Source organism: Chiloscyllium punctatum, chromosome 10 (genome assembly GCF_047496795.1).
Source record: "Chiloscyllium punctatum isolate Juve2018m chromosome 10, sChiPun1.3, whole genome shotgun sequence".
In the NCBI taxonomy this organism is placed as follows: Eukaryota; Metazoa; Chordata; class Chondrichthyes; order Orectolobiformes; family Hemiscylliidae; genus Chiloscyllium; species Chiloscyllium punctatum.
Window position 1 is genome coordinate 61,407,476 of NC_092748.1, and position 19,053 is coordinate 61,426,528.

The 19,053-nt window shown below is 43.6% G+C and overlaps 1 protein-coding gene across 6 annotated transcripts in view; it reads right to left on the reverse strand.

Moving 5' to 3' along the window:
* The window catches only part of kalrna (kalirin RhoGEF kinase a), a 753,406-nt gene that overhangs the window by 284,408 nt on the left and 449,945 nt on the right, over positions 1-19,053 (reverse strand). For all 6 annotated transcript variants that reach the window (XR_011961692.1, XR_011961693.1, XM_072579334.1 and 3 more), the window contains 2 exons: positions 4,801-4,983; positions 168-286 (listed from right to left, as the gene is read on the reverse strand). Coding sequence is in view for 4 of the 6 variants with exons in the window: in XM_072579334.1 (XP_072435435.1) it covers positions 168-286; positions 4,801-4,983 (302 nt within the window). In the remaining 2 variants the exon portion in view is untranslated. The remainder of the gene's footprint in view (positions 1-167; positions 287-4,800; positions 4,984-19,053) is intronic.

A 19,053-nucleotide genomic window follows, 5' to 3' on the forward strand; every position in this document is an offset into this window, starting at 1 on the left:
CCTCAAGATCTTTTACAGTTCAATAAGAAACCTCATTCTTCTAAAGTCCACAGGCCTGTTCAATCTTTCTACATGAGCGAATCCCTTTCATCCGAGGAACGTAGTGAATGAATTTCTCCGAAAAACTGGTTTCTTGTAACACCACACTATCATAACTTGAGCCTTACTCTTTCTTTCTGGCAGATTTTCTTTTTTCTTCATTAGCTTCATGGTTGGCATCTCGCAGCTTAACCTCTGGGTCAGTGAGACTCGCTGGAATGATGTCCAGTTCTAGATCTTTATTGTCCTACAAATCAAACACAAGCCAGGAATTCAACAATCAAATATCATAGTTCATTTAAACAAAACACATTAGAAGAAAAGACTGTAGGATTATCTGAGGTCAATATTTCATTATATTTAAGAGACATTACTATTCCCAGATATAGTAAGTCCGCATATCAGCACACCTTAGTAGAAACATTGTAACTTTGGGGACATAGAGCTACTCCACCATATGCAGATAATTTAAATACAGGCTGCAAATGCAGCTCATGGATAAATCTTCAAGAGCTGTATGGACCTTTTGATCCAGCTGGGGATGATGGAACATCAAGTTGGTTTAACTCACTTTTGGTGCTTAATCAGGATACCCTGGCCACCTCCTATTAGGATTATAGATCCCTAAAGTGTGGAAAGAGGCCATTCAGCCCATCAAGTCTGCACCAACTCTCCATAGAGCATCCCACCCAGACTCCCACCATCGCCCCACATTTATCATGACTGATCCACCTAACCTGCACATCTTCGGACTGTGGGAGGATAACAGAGCACTTGGCAGAAACCCATGCAGACACAGGGAGAATGTCCAAACTTCATACAGACAGTCGGCTGAGGCTGGAATTGAACCTGGGTCCTTGGTGCATGAGGCAGCAGTGCTGATCACTGAGCCACCACGCCATCCTTAGGTTGAACTTCTTCAGCACAAAGATGTATAAATATGATTCCCATTGGGAAACATATTGTGTAGCCCTCACATCCCTATTCTACTGTAATCCATGGTTTACAAGATTAATTCAAAATGTAAAAGTGTCCAAATGATGTTTCTTGTCATACGTCCAAAGACATGGCCTAAAGTTATGGCGATCAATATTTCAAATATCAAATAATTCCACCTTACTGAAGGATCATGACACACTGTGCCTTTAAGACATTGATGCTTATCCACAATGGCAGGTGAGAAATAGACATAACAGAATTAGGGGAAATGTACTGAATTACCTTTCATAGTGTGAGTCATTAGGAAGATGGGTGCAATTTGTGTTGGGATTTTTTTTTAGAGGGAACTCAGTCTACTTTGGTCATCCCAATATCCCTTGGTCCCACACACTCTCAATCTGTGGTTTTCCCAGCCTAGTAACTTCAAGATGATAAAATATTCTATTTAATAGATAACTGAAGGCAAAATCAACTAATTAAATGTGAAGTGGCCACATCTATGACTCAGAGGTGTCGTATTACACGTATATTTGATCAATTACCTTAGCAACAAAGCATTATGAATCTCAGGTAAAACCTGTTTACACAGTAACTGCAAGGGCACAGCTAATACCTTACCAGCATTGTGAGGCTATGTGTATTGAAAAAGAACTAATGTAATCTTTTTAAATTAGGACAAAAGATGAATGTGAATTTACAGAGTAGCTTGTTCACATTTCATTCTGCAGTTAAATGTTTTCAAATACAAACTGCTTAAGGGTCCAACATTCTACTTGGGGAAATGAGCCAACAAGAAAGCATAGGGCAGAAAATTCACTGGGTTGCAGATTGTTTGTTCTCTCAGAAGGGAAGTCAGGAATAAGTTGATAGACCAGAAGGAAGCTTGCCCTGCAAGCCAGAGTGTTCTGTGGCTAGGCTGAAGAACTGGTACGTTAGACCTTGCCCCAAGACAGAGAAAGCCTCACCCTCTGGAGCTGCAGTTCAAGCTGATTGGCTGGTAGCTCGAACAGTACCAGCAATACCAGAGCTCCATAGTGGGCACTGTCCATGGCTCATTCGACCCAGAATGACATAAGGTGAAAGTGAGGACTGCTGATGCTGGAGATCAGAGTCAAAACGTGTGGCACTGGAAAAGCACAGCTGGTCAGACAGCATCCGAAGAGCAGGAGAATCAAGAATGATGCGTTGTATCCAGAGGTTGGTGGAGTGGAAGGTATGGACCAGTGGTGTTCTGACATATTACAGTTAGAGGGTATGGGGTTCAAGGGTGGAGGTGTAGGAAGTGGAGTAGAGCCGCTGGAGGGCATCATTAACCATGTGGGAGGGGAAATTGCAGTCCTTGAAATAGGAGGCCATCTCGGATGTCATAGTGTGGAAATGCTCTTTTGCTCCCAAGAAACAGTGGATACAGCACATCATCCTCTGCCATTTCCACCAATTACAGTCAGACACCACCACCAGATCTATATTTCCTCCCCAACCCTATCAACATTCTGCAGAGACCATTCCCTCCTTGATTCCCTTGTTAGGTCCATACCCCCCACCTATCCATCCTCCACTCCCGGAACTTTCTCTTGCCGCTGTAAGAGGTGTAAAACCTGCACCCATACCACCCTCTCACCTCTATCTCAGGCCCCAAAGGATCCTTCCAGATCTAACAGAGATTTTCTTGAACATCATCTGCTGTGTCCGCTGCTCTCGATATGGTCTCCTCTACATTGGGGAGACAGGACACCAACTTGCAGAGAACATCACCACCAACCCTACCGCCCTGTAGCTGACCACTTCAGCTCCCCTCCCCAGTCTGCCAAGGACATTCAAGTCCTGGCCTCCTCCATCGCCAAATCTTACCCATGCCTGGAAGAAGAATCCCTCATCATCCGCCTTGGGACCCTCCAACCAAACAGCATCAACGTTGATTTCACCAGTTTCCTCATCTACCCTCCCCCATTTCATCCCAGATCCAACCCTCCAAATCAGTACCACCTCATGACCTGTCCTAGCTGACCATCTTCCTTCCCACCTATCCACTCAACCCTCCATTCTGATCCATCACCATCACTCCCTACTTGCATCTACCTGTCACCTTCCCAGTTACCTTACCCCCCCAGCCCCATCCCTACCTTCCTATTTATCTCTCAGCCTCCTTCCCCTGCACCCACATTCCTGATGAAGGGCTTCTGCCCAAAACAGTGATACTCCTGCTCCTGTGATGCTGCCTCATCTGCTATGTTTTTCCAGCGCCACACTTTTTGACCCAGAATGAGATAAGTCAGTTAAGGCTGTTGAGTAGGGACCATTTTCCCAGCTTTGGGGTAGGTGGGGTGAGGCCACTAAAAGGGAAGGGGAGAGAGGGGTGTGTTTTGACAAAAACACAGTTAGGTAGGAAGGCAGTGTACTATCTTCTCAAGAAGGTTCCCATGGGAAAAGAGAGAACACCATTTTTAAAAATTGGGATGCTGCTCCCATCAGTCTACTCTGCTAATCATTTTATGGTGTGGGCAGGATACATTAGTGTCAAATGATCTTTTAACAAACCCCCAACACTGAAACATACCTGATAGGATCATATGATATCCAGTCCATAGTCTAGGAAATGGATTCACTGTACAAAAAAATACCATTTTGTGATTTTGCTGAACTATTACTGGACCAATCATATTCACGAGGCAGAACTATTTACTTAGAAAAGTCTGTACTTTTGATTAATGTTCAGGATCTGGAGATGCTTGTCTTCAAGAAAATGCTTCAGTCCAAACATTTCGTTTTAAACCATTTATAGGAACATAAGCACAGGAGAAGGCCATTCAGCCCATTAGCCCTGCTTTTCTATTTAACACAATCATGACTGATTGAACAATATGAACAAGGAACAGGAATAGGTCACATGGCCTTTTGAGCCTCCTCTACCATTCAATAACATCATGGCTGATCTGATTTAAACCTCAATCTCCACTCTTATATACCCCAGATCATTTTTTCATTCCTTGGAAGTCAAGAGCTACCTTCCTCTGACTTAAAAATATTTAAAGTTTGTGTATCCACTGCCTTCTGAGAAAGGGAATTCCAAAGAGTCACAACCCTCTGAGAGAAAAAGAGTGCTTTCTTATCTCTGTCTTAAATTGCCAATCCCTTATTTTTAAACTATGATATCTCCTACTAGATTCTCCCACAAGAGGAAACATCCTTTTGACATCCACCCTGTCACTGACCATCAAATTTTGTTTGCACTGTTCTGCAGGGCTAAGCAAGTGCTCTTATTAATTCTACACAGTGCTTTGAGAGGGTCTAATGTTATAATTATTGGAATGTTAACTCACTTTGGTTTAACTATAGAACAGTTATAGAAACGCTGAGTACTCAATTAAATAGTACAAGTATGATTCAGAACTTTGGGTAAGGCCAGAGGAATTTTCCCATGAAAAAAATCTAAAATCTAATGAATGCTGGTTGACTCCTTTCAAACAGTGTCATGTTTTGGTAACACATTAAATGGCCAGTGTTAGCATTTAACACAGCATTCCAGATAGAAGATTTGGGATTAAGATTCTCTCCTGCTCCAGCTCTGCTGGAACTTTTCCAGAGGTGGTGACTGAGAATGTGTTTGAGAGCTGCAATGATGTTACAGCACAATGGTTAAAAATCTAAGGAAACTCATGGCATTACTTTTTGATTCGGATATGCTTGCAAAAAGTCTGTAATTAAATTTGGCTCAGGGGTTCTGCAGTCAGATAGACATCCTCTTGAAAACGAAAGTGACAAAGCTCCCATAAGAATCATTCCCGAAGTGTTACACAATGAGGCAGAGTGACTCCTGCTTACCTCGGAGGCGATTCCAAGGCCCTTTTCCAAAAATGATTTGTATTTTCCCATTCTCAGTGAGAAATCTCGATAACGTTTATCGACTGCTGTGACCCATTTCTTAATCTCACAGGCATGTGCATGTCCCTTTTCCACAAAACTGTCAGCCAGCTGAATGATGAGCTTCACCTTTTCCTTAGTTTGCTAGATCAGAAAAGAAACATTGTTTGGATCAACGGAGATGAAATGCAGCTTGTAATTCTCACTCAATTTCAATTCCACCTGCAATTACTAAACCCTTTGCCTTTAGCCTTACAATGCTTCTTCCTGGAGTCAGTGCAGTTCTAAAACTTTTACTTCAGGAATACAAGCTGCTAACCATCATATCAGCTGACTGGTGTATTTACTGCAGTTAACAGCATTACATCAACTCCCAGAAAGACATTTCTTAAATGACCTTAAACAATTTTCAGATTCTTTGCATTTCATCATTTGAGTTGCTTCAGATTGAATGTGATCAGAGGTTCTCACATAGAGGTCCAGGATCCCCTTGGGGTCTGTTGGAGGTTCTTAGGGGTCTGCCACCTCATAGATTCATCCAACATTGTCATCCTAGCCCCCTGGATCAACTTGGCTCTTATTGACTGGCTACCATCATAGTCAACACTATGCGATCTGCTCGATCTCTCACCTTTCAACGAGCCAGCAATTCACTCACCGGAGAATTCGGAAATGTCATTCAGGGAACACATCGGTCATATATGTACACTGGCTGCTCTGATCATTCCCTCAACACATCTCTTAACTCATCCACTATCTCAAAATTGTCAGCTTGCTTGTCTGGCTTTTGCTGAAAATTCTTCTAATTCAATTTTGGGAAAACTGAAACCATTCCAAAATCCATTCCTAGCTCCTGACTCTGGCTGCCTCTCTAGCAACAGTCTGAGACTGGACCAGACTGATTGCAACCCAAGGGTCATATTTAACTCAGAGATATGAATCTTCAAATGCATATCTATTATTATGCCATTATTAAGTGCATCTATTCCTCTCTCTCTATCATTGGCCCACTCTGTCTCTCAGCTTGTCTGTTGCTAAATCCTTCTCTTATCTCTGGACTTAACTATTCCACTGAGGTCCTGTCCAACCCCTGCCTTCTACCCTCCAGAACTCTGCTTCCCATATCTAACTGCCTTGACATCTCCATGTCCTCGAGCCTACAATGGCTTGTATCGAAGCAACATCACAATTTCAAAATGATCCTGCCAATGCTCACATCTCTTCATGGTTATGTACTTTCCCATTACTGTGATCTTCTCCAGCCCTACAAACATCCCACAATCTGTTCGCATCTAATACTTAAGTTCAATGTGAAAATTAAATGGTGACATTAGCTAAGCTGCCACCGGTATTTTAATATATTTTATCACTTTTAAGATCCGGAAATAAAATGTTAATTATGACTGGGTGATGTCTGATATACTATTGTTCTTATTAAGTAAGACCCATCTCACATCTCCTTGTGAATGTAGGAATTCTGTTTGCACTATCACAAGCATAGGGATGGAATTTTCAAAAGAGACATCTCAGGTTACTAAAACTGCAAAGTAACAAACTCAGAGCTTGTAGCCACTGAAACATTTCATGATGATAGCTGTTTCTGTGTGGACTTGAACAATAGGTACATCATGGTATTCTCAGATGATACTGTAAAGTACATTCTGTACTACAGATAGGTCACCTGAACGTGGGTGGAAGATAGCACATGTTCGCAAAGCAGCCAGCCTGGCAGCCTCACTGAAGTGAAACTTGCAACTTTGAGTGCTGTTCTTTCAGCCTGAGATGGAACAGGGAAGGGAACTATTTAGGCACCCTCTCAGAGGCAAGAGACAGCAGGAATCTTAAAGAGCAGTAGGTGGTTAGAATCAATACTTCCCAAGAGTAAAACCTGGAAAAAGCAGAACACAAAAACAGTCATAAACATAACTGTGGCTGGAAGCTATGAGCAAGGGGGAAAAAGAAAGTCCTGGTTAATTCTGTAGGTAGGATAGGCTTGTGATGAGTGCTGCCATAAGCACACAGAAATATGTAGAGAGAAGGGTCAGGAACAGCTCACAGAATCAGTTCTTGAGAAGGCCATTGATCATTTACAAAATGATACAATGGGGGAGGGAAAGAGATATTGTTCCAAATCTGCTGATATGTCAGAGGGATTTAAGGAATATTTCTGGTGGACTGAAGCAACACGGGTGTGTTAATATGCTTCTCTAAACATATTTGGAATCTGTACCTTCAATGTGGAGACAAATTGTAACAGCTTTCAAAAGGGAACTGGATTAATACCTGTGGCCAAAGGATTGCAGGATTTTGGAGAAAGAACTGGTTGGTGGCAGGAATTGTACTGGTCTCTACAAGGTCCAGGGCAAACATGATGGACCGGATCTCCTCCTTCTGCACTGAAGTCTCAGAATAACCTCCTTCTGAGATCTTATTCTCATGAATAGGTCGCAAGTTCCAGATCTAAATACTCTAAGAAATGCAGCACTGCTCCTTTTACAGCACAGGAGATGTTTGAACCATTAGTACAAACCATTTACACAAATTTGAATTTTCAGAAAATCCAAAATGAGAACATAGCATCAAAGCTGAACAGATGTGAACTATGGTACACTCATGCATATTTACCAAAATACTTCCTAGCCATGACAGAATCACTGTTTTGCACAAGCAAGAAGTTTAATGTTAAATAAAACTAAAATAATAAGAAACATATTTACTGAGTTGTAGAGCTAAATTTTATGCAAAAATTATACTTCTTCTGTTATACGGTCTCCAGAGGTTTGATAATATCAGAGCAGTTCTCAAAAGCAAAAGCACAGAGTCCCTGAATTCGAGCATGGTTGATATGCAAATCAATGTCTTTATTTGTCTTTATTCTCCATTACTAGTACTGCTTCTTAACAAAAACCTTATCAATTGGAGCCTTTATTTAGTATCTACAGGCTTCTGGCTAAAGGAAGATAGAAATGAAAGACCCAGAGTTTAGTATGGCAGAGGAAGTAGAAAGCAAGATATGGCAGAGAGGAAGGGAAAAAATAATTCAAGGCTACCAAGAGGCTGGAGAGAACCAACTTTTCCAAATGGTTACCATAGGGTTCCTACAAGCAACTTTAGTTAGCCATCAGATGGGCTACATCGCAAGTCCAGTGAGGCAGGCAAATGGGAATGTCAGAGTGAAGTGAGGCAGCTAGATGAGCAGATGACTGACAAAGTGAGACCAGGAACAGGGGCAGCTAACATAGAGCAGGAGCCAGTTGACAATTCAAAAGGGTCACAACATTGACAACACTGTCACTAAAAAGAGGCTAGCAAGTCCCATAGGTTGCATCCACGCTACTCAGCAAATACAAAAGTGGACTAAACCGGAATCACAGATTTCTGTTCTCTGTGAGAGGAATACAATGGACTTTAATCTGCCTTCAGCAATACATCTACCATTCGCTTGGCTATGCATCACAATATTGCCACCCTGTGGTGAATGTTTAATACTGCTGCTGAAATTGGCAGAGCACAAATCATAGAATCTCTACAGTGTAGAAGCTGGCTATTCAGCCCATTGAATTCACACCAACCCTCTAAAAACCATCCCATCCAGACCAACCCTGTGACCCTATCCCTGTCTTCCTGTTCTTTGCCGTGGCTAACTCATCTAGCCTGCACATCCCTGGACACTATGTGCAATTTAGCATGGCCAATCCAACTAACCTGTACATTTTTGGATTGTGGGAAGAAACTGGAGAACCCGGAGGAAACCTATACGGACTTTGAGAGAACGTGCAAACTTCACAGTTTGTCCCAGGGTGGTATCAAACCGGGGTCCCTGGTGCTGTGAGGCAGCAGTGCTAACCATTGACTTCTGTGCTGAATGGTCCTATAATGTTACAATCATGGGTCATTATCAGGTGCAATGACAATAAAACATTAATACTCTTGAAATTTTACATATATAATATAGATGTATACAAAGACATAGCCTCAAACCTCTGAGGAGAGACAATCATCATTGAATTCTATTTCACTCTTTTTATTTATACTACAATGGAGTTCCATATTTCTGGCTTGCACCTCCAAAGCAGGATTCTTCAGAAATGCAGCCTATACCTGGTTTGCCAAGTCCTTCATCGTAGTGTAGGATTGCCTGGGGATTCCAAGCCATGATGTCCCCTTTTACAATGATAGCTGCTGTTTTCCATTAAGTATCTAATAGCTAACAAACCAAGACACTTTAGGATATTTAAACAGCTTTTCCGTACTATGGTGAATGAGTGTGACTGAGGTAAGGGGAGAATGAATCAGGTGGCAGGGTGGGTCTCAAGTAGTGAGGTTAGCTCAAGTTGGGTCAGGGGAGTGTGGTCAGAGTGTTGGTGCGGTCGGAGGGCTGTTTAGTGCTTAACTGCAGGCAGCCAACCTCTGGGCTTGCATTGCTTTTTAGTGTTCAGGGAAAGGCAGGTCCATCAGTCCATGTCTAGGGTCTAAGGGCAGCAGTCCCTTGTGGGTCAAAGGGAGGCTATGGTCAATCGTCATTGTAAGTCAAGGGGCACATCAGATTCCACTTCAGGAGTTGGCCACAGTCATCAGGCACTTTGTCCTAACAGAGTTTGGGGATCAGTGTTCATGTTGTCAAGGGATTGGGCAACATTATAAAATGCAAACAGTTTGGGTGCTGTGGAGACATCAAAAATGATCCTCACAAGTCAGTTTGATGAGGTGGACCATTTCATAGGGGTTTGGGCATTATTGGTCAAGGGCTCATCAGGGACAGTCATGGAGTGCTGAGGAAAGTGATTAATTCCCTACCCACGTACATCTGTGATTCCTCTGACACTTAACACCAATTTCAAAATTTCCAGTTTGCCAACTCCAGCTGCCCTCTCTTTCCCATGGGCATGCAACCCCTTTACACATCCATTCCCCACCAGGATGGTGTCAGGGCTCTCCGCTTCTTCCTGAAGCAAAGGCCTGAACCGTCCCGACGCATCACCAACCTCCACTGCTTGACCGAACTCACCCTCACCCTCAACAACTTCTCTTTAATTCCTTGCACATTCTTCAGGTCAGAGGGGTGGTCATGGGTACTCACATGGGCCCCTGTTATGCCTATCTCTTCATGGGGTATTTGGAACAGTCTTTGTTCCAGTCCTATTCTAGCCCCCAACCACAACTCTTTCTCTGATATATCAATGATATCATCAGTGCTGCTTCCCTCTCTGATCCAGAATTGGAAAAGTTCATCAATTTCACTTTCAATTTCCACCCTGCACTCATTTTCACCTGGTCTAACTCTGACTGGACCCTTCCCTTCCTTGATGAGTCCGTATCCATTTCTGGGGATAGACTGACCACTAATATCCAATATAAACCCACTGACTCTCACAGCTACATGGATGATACATGCTCACACCCTGTTTCCTGTAAAGATTCCATTCCATTCTCCCAGTTCCTCCATCTCCATCGCACATGTTCTGATAGGGCCAACTTTGACAAGGGAGCCTCCAAAATGCCCACCTTCTTCCTCAACTGAGGATTACTTTGCACCATTGTCGACAGGGCCCTCAACCGGTTCTGTCTCATCTCCTGCACTTCCGCCCTGACCCCGTTACCTCCCTCCCACAACAGTGATCAGGTTCCTCTTGTCCTTACTGACCGACCCACCAGCATCCAGATTCAGAAAATCATCAGCTGCCATTTTTATCACCTCTAACAATATGCCACTATCAGACACAGATGCCCCTGCCCTTCCTTGTCTGCCTTCCACAGTGATGTTCCCTCCAGGACATCCTGGTCCAGTCTTCCTTCATCCCAACACCGCCCTCCCAGCCCCATGACACCTTGCCTTGCAACTCCTGAAGGTGTAACACCTGTCCATTTACCTCAATCCTCCTCAGTATCCAAGGGCCCAAACATATCTTCCAGTTAAAGCAGCACTTTACCTGTACTTCTTACAATGTGGTCTCCTCTACATTGGGGAAACAAAGCATAGACTGGGTGACCGCTTCGCACATCTACATTCTGCCCATTTAAAAAACCATGAGCTTCCAGTTGCCTATCACTTTAATACACCACCCTATTCTCTGTCTCGGGGTTGCTGCAGTGCTCCAGCGAAGCTCAGCACAAGCTGGAAGAACAACACCTCATTTTCCACTTGGGGACTCTGCAGACCTCCAGACTCAATATCGAGTTCAATAATTTTAGGACTTGAACTCCCCCATGTCCTAGCCCCTACCACACACACTAGGCCTCGTTATCACATGACATGACACACTGCCTATTGCGAGCCACTAACAGTCTCCATTAACAGCTATTCACCCTCCCAGCCACATCGTTATCGACTCTTTTGTCTGTCCAACTGTTCCTCTCTCTCTTTGGACCCTTTGCGGAAGGATCACCGGACCTGAAACATTAAATTTGATTTCTCTTCACAGATGTTGCCAGACCTGCTGAGCTTTACCAGCAAATTCTGTTTTTGTTCTTTTTTATTCAAGTTTGGTTGAGTTGACTGCACATTAGACTGGATTGCTGAGGGGATGAATGCAGTGAAAAGGAGCAGTTCAAGATAGAAGGATGGGACCTCAGAGTATAGGAACAGATGATAGCTTGTGTGTGTGTTTGTTTGAGGGGAAAGGGCTCACAATTGTGAGTATTCTGGCCTTAACATGAGGGGAGTTCATAATCAACAAGAGCACTGAAATCCACAAAGCAATGTGCTCTTAGATAAATTTGAGTCAGAAATAGTTTTATAAAGTGGCTGAACAGAAACAGAGGGAGGATGAAAGGTCATCAGAGACACTGGGACAGTAACACATAGAGAATATGAAGAAAGGGAGATCATCCTGCATTGCAGGTCACGCTCAAGGACTCAAAGCAGAATCTTTGCCATCTTTGATCCAAAGTCAACTGCTCAATAATAAGCCAGAGTGGCTGCCACCGTGCGTGAAGTGGGTGGAGTAACTTATTGTTTTGTTCTTTGTGGAGGAGTAAATTCTCTGAATTTGAGGTCTTCCTGAGGCAATTACATAAGTCATGCATCCACTGATTCAGTAAAACCACCCATCCATTGACAAATCATGCATTGTTCAAGAATGAAAATTACAAATTATGATCTCAAACAATCATGACCATTACACTGTCTATGCTAATGCTTCTTTGTCATGGCAGTTAAACAAATGTGATCAAACAAAGTCACTTAAAGCATTAGTGGGCTCGGCATTTCTGAAACACATTCTATAGCTATCATTGGAAAACATTTCTTCAGAGTTGCCACATTTGCACACTGAACTATAAATGTGCAAACACATGGCCTGTAATGTTCAAGGGTGTCTTCTGTGGGAGACAGAGGTACTGACAGGGAGAGAGAGAGGTATTGAGGTGGCTTACTTCCAGAATTCGACTCCGCCAATATAGTATGACTGCCGTGGTTATGAAACATACAATTGTACAAGATTATATAGTTCAGACCTCCTTATCAAGGTGGGTGTATGGAATGCTCTGCCCCAGAAGGCTGTGGAGGCCAAGTCTCTGGATACTTTCAAGAAAGAGTTGGATAGAGCTCTTAAGGATAGTGGAATCAAGGGTTATGGGGATAAGGCAGGAACAGGATACTGATTGAGAATGATCAGCCATGATCATAATGATTGGTGGTGCTGGCTCGAAGGGCAGAATGGCCTACTCCTGCACCTATTGTCTATTGTCCATTTATGAAGCTGCTCTGCCACATGACACGTAACACTTGGCTTTGTTGTGCTTGATGTGAAGACTTAGAAGTACCATTAAGGAAATAAAACTTCCTCCCCACAGTGCAGGTTCAGATTAAGAATGCTCTGGACCATCAGCACTAAACTGTATCATCTGTCAGAGATGGACTTGCACTCAGTAGGATTCGGTGGCAAGGCCACCCCAAGAGCTGCAGCTGCTCATCCCATAGTGACTGTGATGGCATCTGAAATCATCAACCCACAAAATGCATCCAAGATATTATTATAGTCATTTTCTCCAGATCCCAGCTAATCATATCCTTCCTCTGTGGCATTGAGAGTCAAACAGCCTGAGCAGTGGGATTCTTTGCCATTGTTAGCTTTCCCTGGGTTCCGGGTGTGACTCCTTGTATTCATGTTGTTTTGTGAGTGGCTTGTCGCCAGTCTGCTTTCAATTTGGTGTATCAATTGCCTCTGGCAAACCGGCCTACTGTTTCTCTGACACTGTGCATTTGACCAGTCATCATGGCTAGGACCATGGGATTGTCATGTGCCTGGTACCTGAACTCTGGCAATCCTCAAGAGTTCCAGAGGCCTGGAGTGTTTGTTCCTTGACCAGCAGCAGAGTCATGGCAGTGATGTGCTCACCCCAGATTGTGTCCAGAATCTACATTAGATAGCTAACACACCAGAGGTGAAACAGTCTGAGCTGGTGGATAAAGTAGGCAAAAGTCTTGGCGGGAGTAACTATGATGTTTTGACATATTTTTGCTGTCATAGTTTTGTCGTGCCTCCTCGTTGGCCCTGCTGGTAAGCTCAGTAGCCTTGGCTGCTGAGTGACTAAACGACTGAGAAAAATTACGAGACAGCCATGGTCTGCACAGACCTGATACTCCAGTATCACCTGCAGAAAAAAGCATATTTGATGGAGCAGTCCAATTGGGAAGCGTCCTGAATAAATAACCTCCCCACAGCCTCATCCACAACTGCGAGTTGTGTTAAATTGTTAAGTTGCAAATACGCCTGCTCTCTTGAACCAGCAACAAGATCAGTCTCAACTCAAACGGAGACAATGATCTTGAGACAATACCTCTCGCCCTACTTAGAGCTGAGTTCGATTGTTCCACCCAAAGAACGTATTAACCCAGTAGTGGATGTCACTGATAATGTTGTCGAAGAGATCATGTGGGCGGCCCACCCACCGGACAATATAAGCATTACTACTCAAACCTTCTACAATAAGAACTATCAGATGCTGAAACAGGGAAGAGAGAATTCATCATACATTTATGGAAGGCGTCGTTATGAAACCAGCATATGACAGAACATCTATCCGAGAGTTTCTGATCCATTACCCTGTCAATGCGTTGCTCTGCACTAAATGCGGTGCTCTCTTCTGGACGGTGAACATAATTGAGATCCATAAGACCGAAGTACATCAAATAAAGAACATTCGAACAAAATGTTCACGCTGAGAGACAGCAGGAGAGTATCACGCAATCTCCTGCCATTACACTAAATGAAAGAGTAAGAAACCCCCTTCAGCAGGAAACTTTCCATGCAGCGCATGTGACCAACAGTTCACAACCCAAGCTGGACTTGGCCAACATGAGAGGCATCAACATCCCATTCTTTGTAATGAAAATCGCATCAAAGCAGCACTCAAGGTCAAAGGTAAACCGGGAAGAAGTGATCGCATATGGTCTCCAGATGAAGTATCACTCCTGAGAAAACTAGACGAGAAATTTGTAGGATGCAAATTCATTAATAAGGAGATCACTAGCATCCTCAAAACAAAAACACCAAAGCAAATCTCTGATAAATGCAGAAACCTTGGAAACACCCCGGCAGAGGTCCAAATCCTGAATGATGTGAAAATAGCAGAGGATTCACACAAATCTGAGGCATAGAATGCTCTCAATAATTCAGAGGAATCAAACCTGCACCAAAGATCTCATCATAGACCCACCAGTTTCGATCCCTAAGCATAAGGACACAGGCAACCAATTGAAACAAGCTGAAGATCTTGTGGGTGTGAGGAACAACCCAGACACTCTGGCCCTTGGGATTGGACTAATGGAAAGCATAACTGACCTACTCATGAATGGTGAAGATCAACCAAACAAAAGGGAAAAGGCCTCGAGCAGGTCAAACAAAAAGAGGCACAAAGACCAGCAATAATACCGATGTGAGAAAGAGATGGGCAAGACACAAAGCCTTGTTCAGAATGATGCAGCAGCTCTACGAAACAAACCGATGCCAGCTGGCTCGACAGATCATGGGGGTGCCGAATTCATCCGCTTGTCTTCTCCCAAAAGAGGAACTGGAAGATTGTTTCCGAGAGAAATTGTCTGTCCCAAACAACAAAGCAAACATCAGTAAATACTCTCAGTATACCGGCAAAGGAGATGACGGATCTTTGAGACCCTCCGAGGTTGAAGCGGTTGAGATGGCCATCAAGGCAATAGATGAGTACAGTGCAGCAGGACCTGACAGCATGAAATTAGAGGATATAAGATCCATCCACGAGGAGGAGGAAAATTGTCTACCTCAACACTTCTCCCTATGGTTAAAATCAAGTATAATATTGGAATCTCTAAAAAAGAGCTGAATGGTTTGATTCCTAAGTGGGAGGATGGAGTCCGCCTGAAAAACATTGACAACTGGTGACCAATAACCATCGGTCCTGTGCTGCTGTGACTGTTCACGGAAATAAAGCACCTTAGTGAAACAGTCAAAATTAACCCAAGATGGAAAGGGTTTCTAGCAGCTACTCCCGGGTGCAATGAGAACATTGTTATCCTAGAGAATATAATTAAGGGAGCAAAAAACAACCAGAAGGACCTCGTAGTTGTCTTTGTAGAACTGGCAAAGGCATTTGACTCAGTTGGGCATGAACTACTCTTGAAAACCCTGCAGAGAACACAGCTCCCAAAAGCCTTTGTGGACTGGATCAAGGACCTGTCCACTGGCAACACAACAGTGGTTGAAGGAAACAGAACTTATACCACACCAAAGCCATATTATTTAACATTGCTCTGGATCCATTGATATGCTGTCTGGAAAAAGCCAACTCAGGAGTTGCTATGCCCCAGGGAGGCAGAAGAATCCAACTGCTCGGCTTTGGCCTTCGCGGACGGCAGAGCCCTTCTGAGTGACTCTCATACCAGTATGGGAAGGAATCTAAAACTGCTCCAATCATATTGTGACCTTACAGGCCTCAATATCAGTATTTCATAGACAAAAGGCTTAGACTTTACATTTAAGAGGAAAACCTTCCTATACAATCATTTTGACAATTGGAAGCTTCATGATGACCTTATTTCCTATACATCCCCAAGAGAAACTGAGAAATACCTGAGTGCCCGTATCAACCCGTGGGCAGGTGTGTCAGAAGGACAGTGGAAGGAGAAGCTTACGACGTGGGTAAGTGGATTGCAGGCAGCATCTGTCTGACCAAAACAATGCCTCAAAATCTTGAAAACTCATGTCATCCCCTGACTGTATCTTCACTTGATCCTTTCCGAAGTGTCTCCGAATATGCTTTCAAGACTGGTTCAGATAATACGCAGTGCCACATTTTCCGCCTCAGATCAACAATGGAATCCTGAATTCCAGCAACAGGAACAGCAGGATGGGCATCCCAAAATTGGAAGTGCAGATTCTATCGGCAATCATCCACAAATATGAGGTACTGGAGATGTCTAGGGATGTGGTCATATGGGCCTCCTTTCAGCATTCAGGTGAAGGCACCAGAGACACCATTGAAGGACTGCAAAAGCACAAAGTTCTCAAGGAAATAGAAACCTTCCTGCCGGACACCCAAAGTCATACTGAAAGTGACATGGACCCGATAAGCCTCATCCAGGCAATTATGCGAGCACTTCGTGAGGCAGACACCGGTGACAGAAACCAGCAAATAGGTCTGCAGCATGGTGAGATTGGGAATTCAAAAAATGGCGAATGCTTGAATGCGAAGGAGAGGGCATTCAATCTACAGAGATGACAAAATCTCAAACTCGTGGATTAAACCAGCATTTCAAATGAAATCCTCATGGTTCATAAACAGCCTGCTCTTAAAAAGTGATGTATCCAACAAGATCTGCCCTATCAAGGGGAAGACCAAACATAAACAAAACATGCAGAAGGTGTGATGCTGTAAGTGAGGCCCTTTCACACATCTCAGGCTGTTGCTTATTTGTTAAGAACTCAAGAATTAAACGCCATAATAAGATTGTGTACCAGTCGCAAAAGTACATCTGTAAGTATGGCTGGACAACATACATTGAGCCATGACTGGTTGCAAAGGACAGCCCACTATGGAAACCTGACCTCATATTTAAGAAGGATCAAAAGATCATGGTAGTTGATGTTATAGTGTGTTACGAAAATTACAACAAAGCTTTGGAAAGGGTAGGGGAAGAGAACAGGCTGAAATACAACCATCGAGATAATGGGATTGATGGGAGGCTCTGAGCCTAAGTTCTTTGGCTTGGTAATGGGTGCTCAAGGCAAGGGACTGGGTCTCAATAATAGCCTCATGAACTTCCTCAGTATCGAAAGGTTCCAAATATCTACCCACAGATAACCAGACCTACCTTACTATTTACACTTGAATTACTGCAACTCTTCAGTGATAAGTGAGCAAACAAGAAATAAATGCCGCAGACCAGCTCCAGCTGGAGACAATGACCAGGCCAAGAAAACAATTAAGGGTGCAGGTCCATTAATTTAACTAAATCAGTACAAGCACTGGACTGATGGTACAATCACACCTGGCCCCAGTTAACATCAGTACGACCCAGACCCCGGCCCATAGTAATGCTAGAGGATAGACGTTGTTGGCGAGCAACGTAAAGACTCAGAAAAGGCACTCATATGAGTGTTTAAAAATATTCCCTAAGGCTTCATTGGCTTCCTCCTCAGAGCTGAAGGTGAAGCTGAAAGGAACTGGTGCTGACATCTTCTTCACCAAGATTTGCTGGGTGCCTTTAGTCAGTGCAAGTGAGAAGAAAAGTTATTAATTGCGTAAGAGAGATAAAAGCTGGGGCAGGTTAAGAATGAGCTGGTATTGGTGATAATGGGTGAGCATGCAGCACAATGAAGATATTGGGTCAGTTGCGCATGGAGATCTCCCCATTTGCAAAGAGTGTGGTCGTCACAATCCAAGATCTTTTTTCTTTACAGTCAGTGCTTCAATAATGCAATGGTTGCCTTCTTGTGTAACCCCGCGTTATAGAAAATCCGTGAGCACTTACAAGTGTTAGTGTTGTAATCGCACTACAGCCCACACACGTTTTGAAAGACTGCGCTGTAGAATGAGTGTCCCCAATTCATCAATCGCATTCCAGTGAATTTGCGTTGACGAAACACGCATTGTAACAGAATGACCTGTATTGTGTGAGGAGCCTTATGTCCAACACCTTTCCTCCTCCTGCTGTTGGTCTTGGCCTTCTCAGCCCAGAGGTCAGTCGTTTTTATCCAACTAGACAAAGGCAGTGATTGAATATGATTAAAGTGGTTGAAAGAGCAATTGTTAGTGATGTCTGAGCAGGAGAGATGGGAAGGTGCTCCCAGTGAGTAGGGAGTAAGTGCAGAGGGCAGGTAGGTCTGGTAGTTTTGTAGGATGGGGTGGGTGAAACTATTGAGCGGACATGATGCAATATTGAAAACTGTATTCCATGAGCATTAGTAAAAGGAACATGGTGACCCTGTGAATGTGAAATAGCAGAGAGAAGATTTTGACACTTACCCTCATGGAGTAGTGACGATCATTAAATTACTGCCTGCACTCCTGGGTACTGCATTTCACCCAGGATGCTGCACTGACCCAGGCCACTATTTTATTTCTGGCATAATCTCCTTTTGCCAGTCATCAAAATCACAGCACTCTCATCCTCTTCATCATTCCATCCACCAGAAACTCCAGGTCCCTGTCAGCAAACAGCAGCTAACCTACCTTTCTGGGCCATTTCTTTGGGAATAATGGTTTAGGTCCTCAGGATGAAGGGCTGGCAGTGTTTGAGGTGGTGTGCCACTGGGCTTTAAATACGATGCCAACAATGTGAACACCAGATGGTCTCAGCAGTGGCAAGCCCTTCACCTATCCTGATACATGCTTGCATAAGATGGGCACCAAACAGTCCAATGTTTGGTTACTGAGGTGAAGAGCAGCAGATTACATTGGTAAGGCACAGTTGGTGCTTAATGATCATGCTTCACTTTGGTCATGGACAAGATGGAGGTCATTCAGAGGAGGCACCAAGATAAACCCACCAAACAGGTGACCAAAGTTTTATTGAAGATTTAGTAGGTTTTAAGAGACATTGTAAAGGAGGAGAGGTGAAATAAAAGGCACCATGGGTACTAAATGAATACTAGGAGACAGTGATATTTGCAGATGCTGGAGATCAGTGTGTTGCTGGAAAAGCACAGCAAGTCAGGTAGCATCCAAGGAGCAGGAAAATTGACATTTCGGGCCAGAGCCCTTCATCAGGAATGAGGCTGAGAGCCTTGGGTGGAG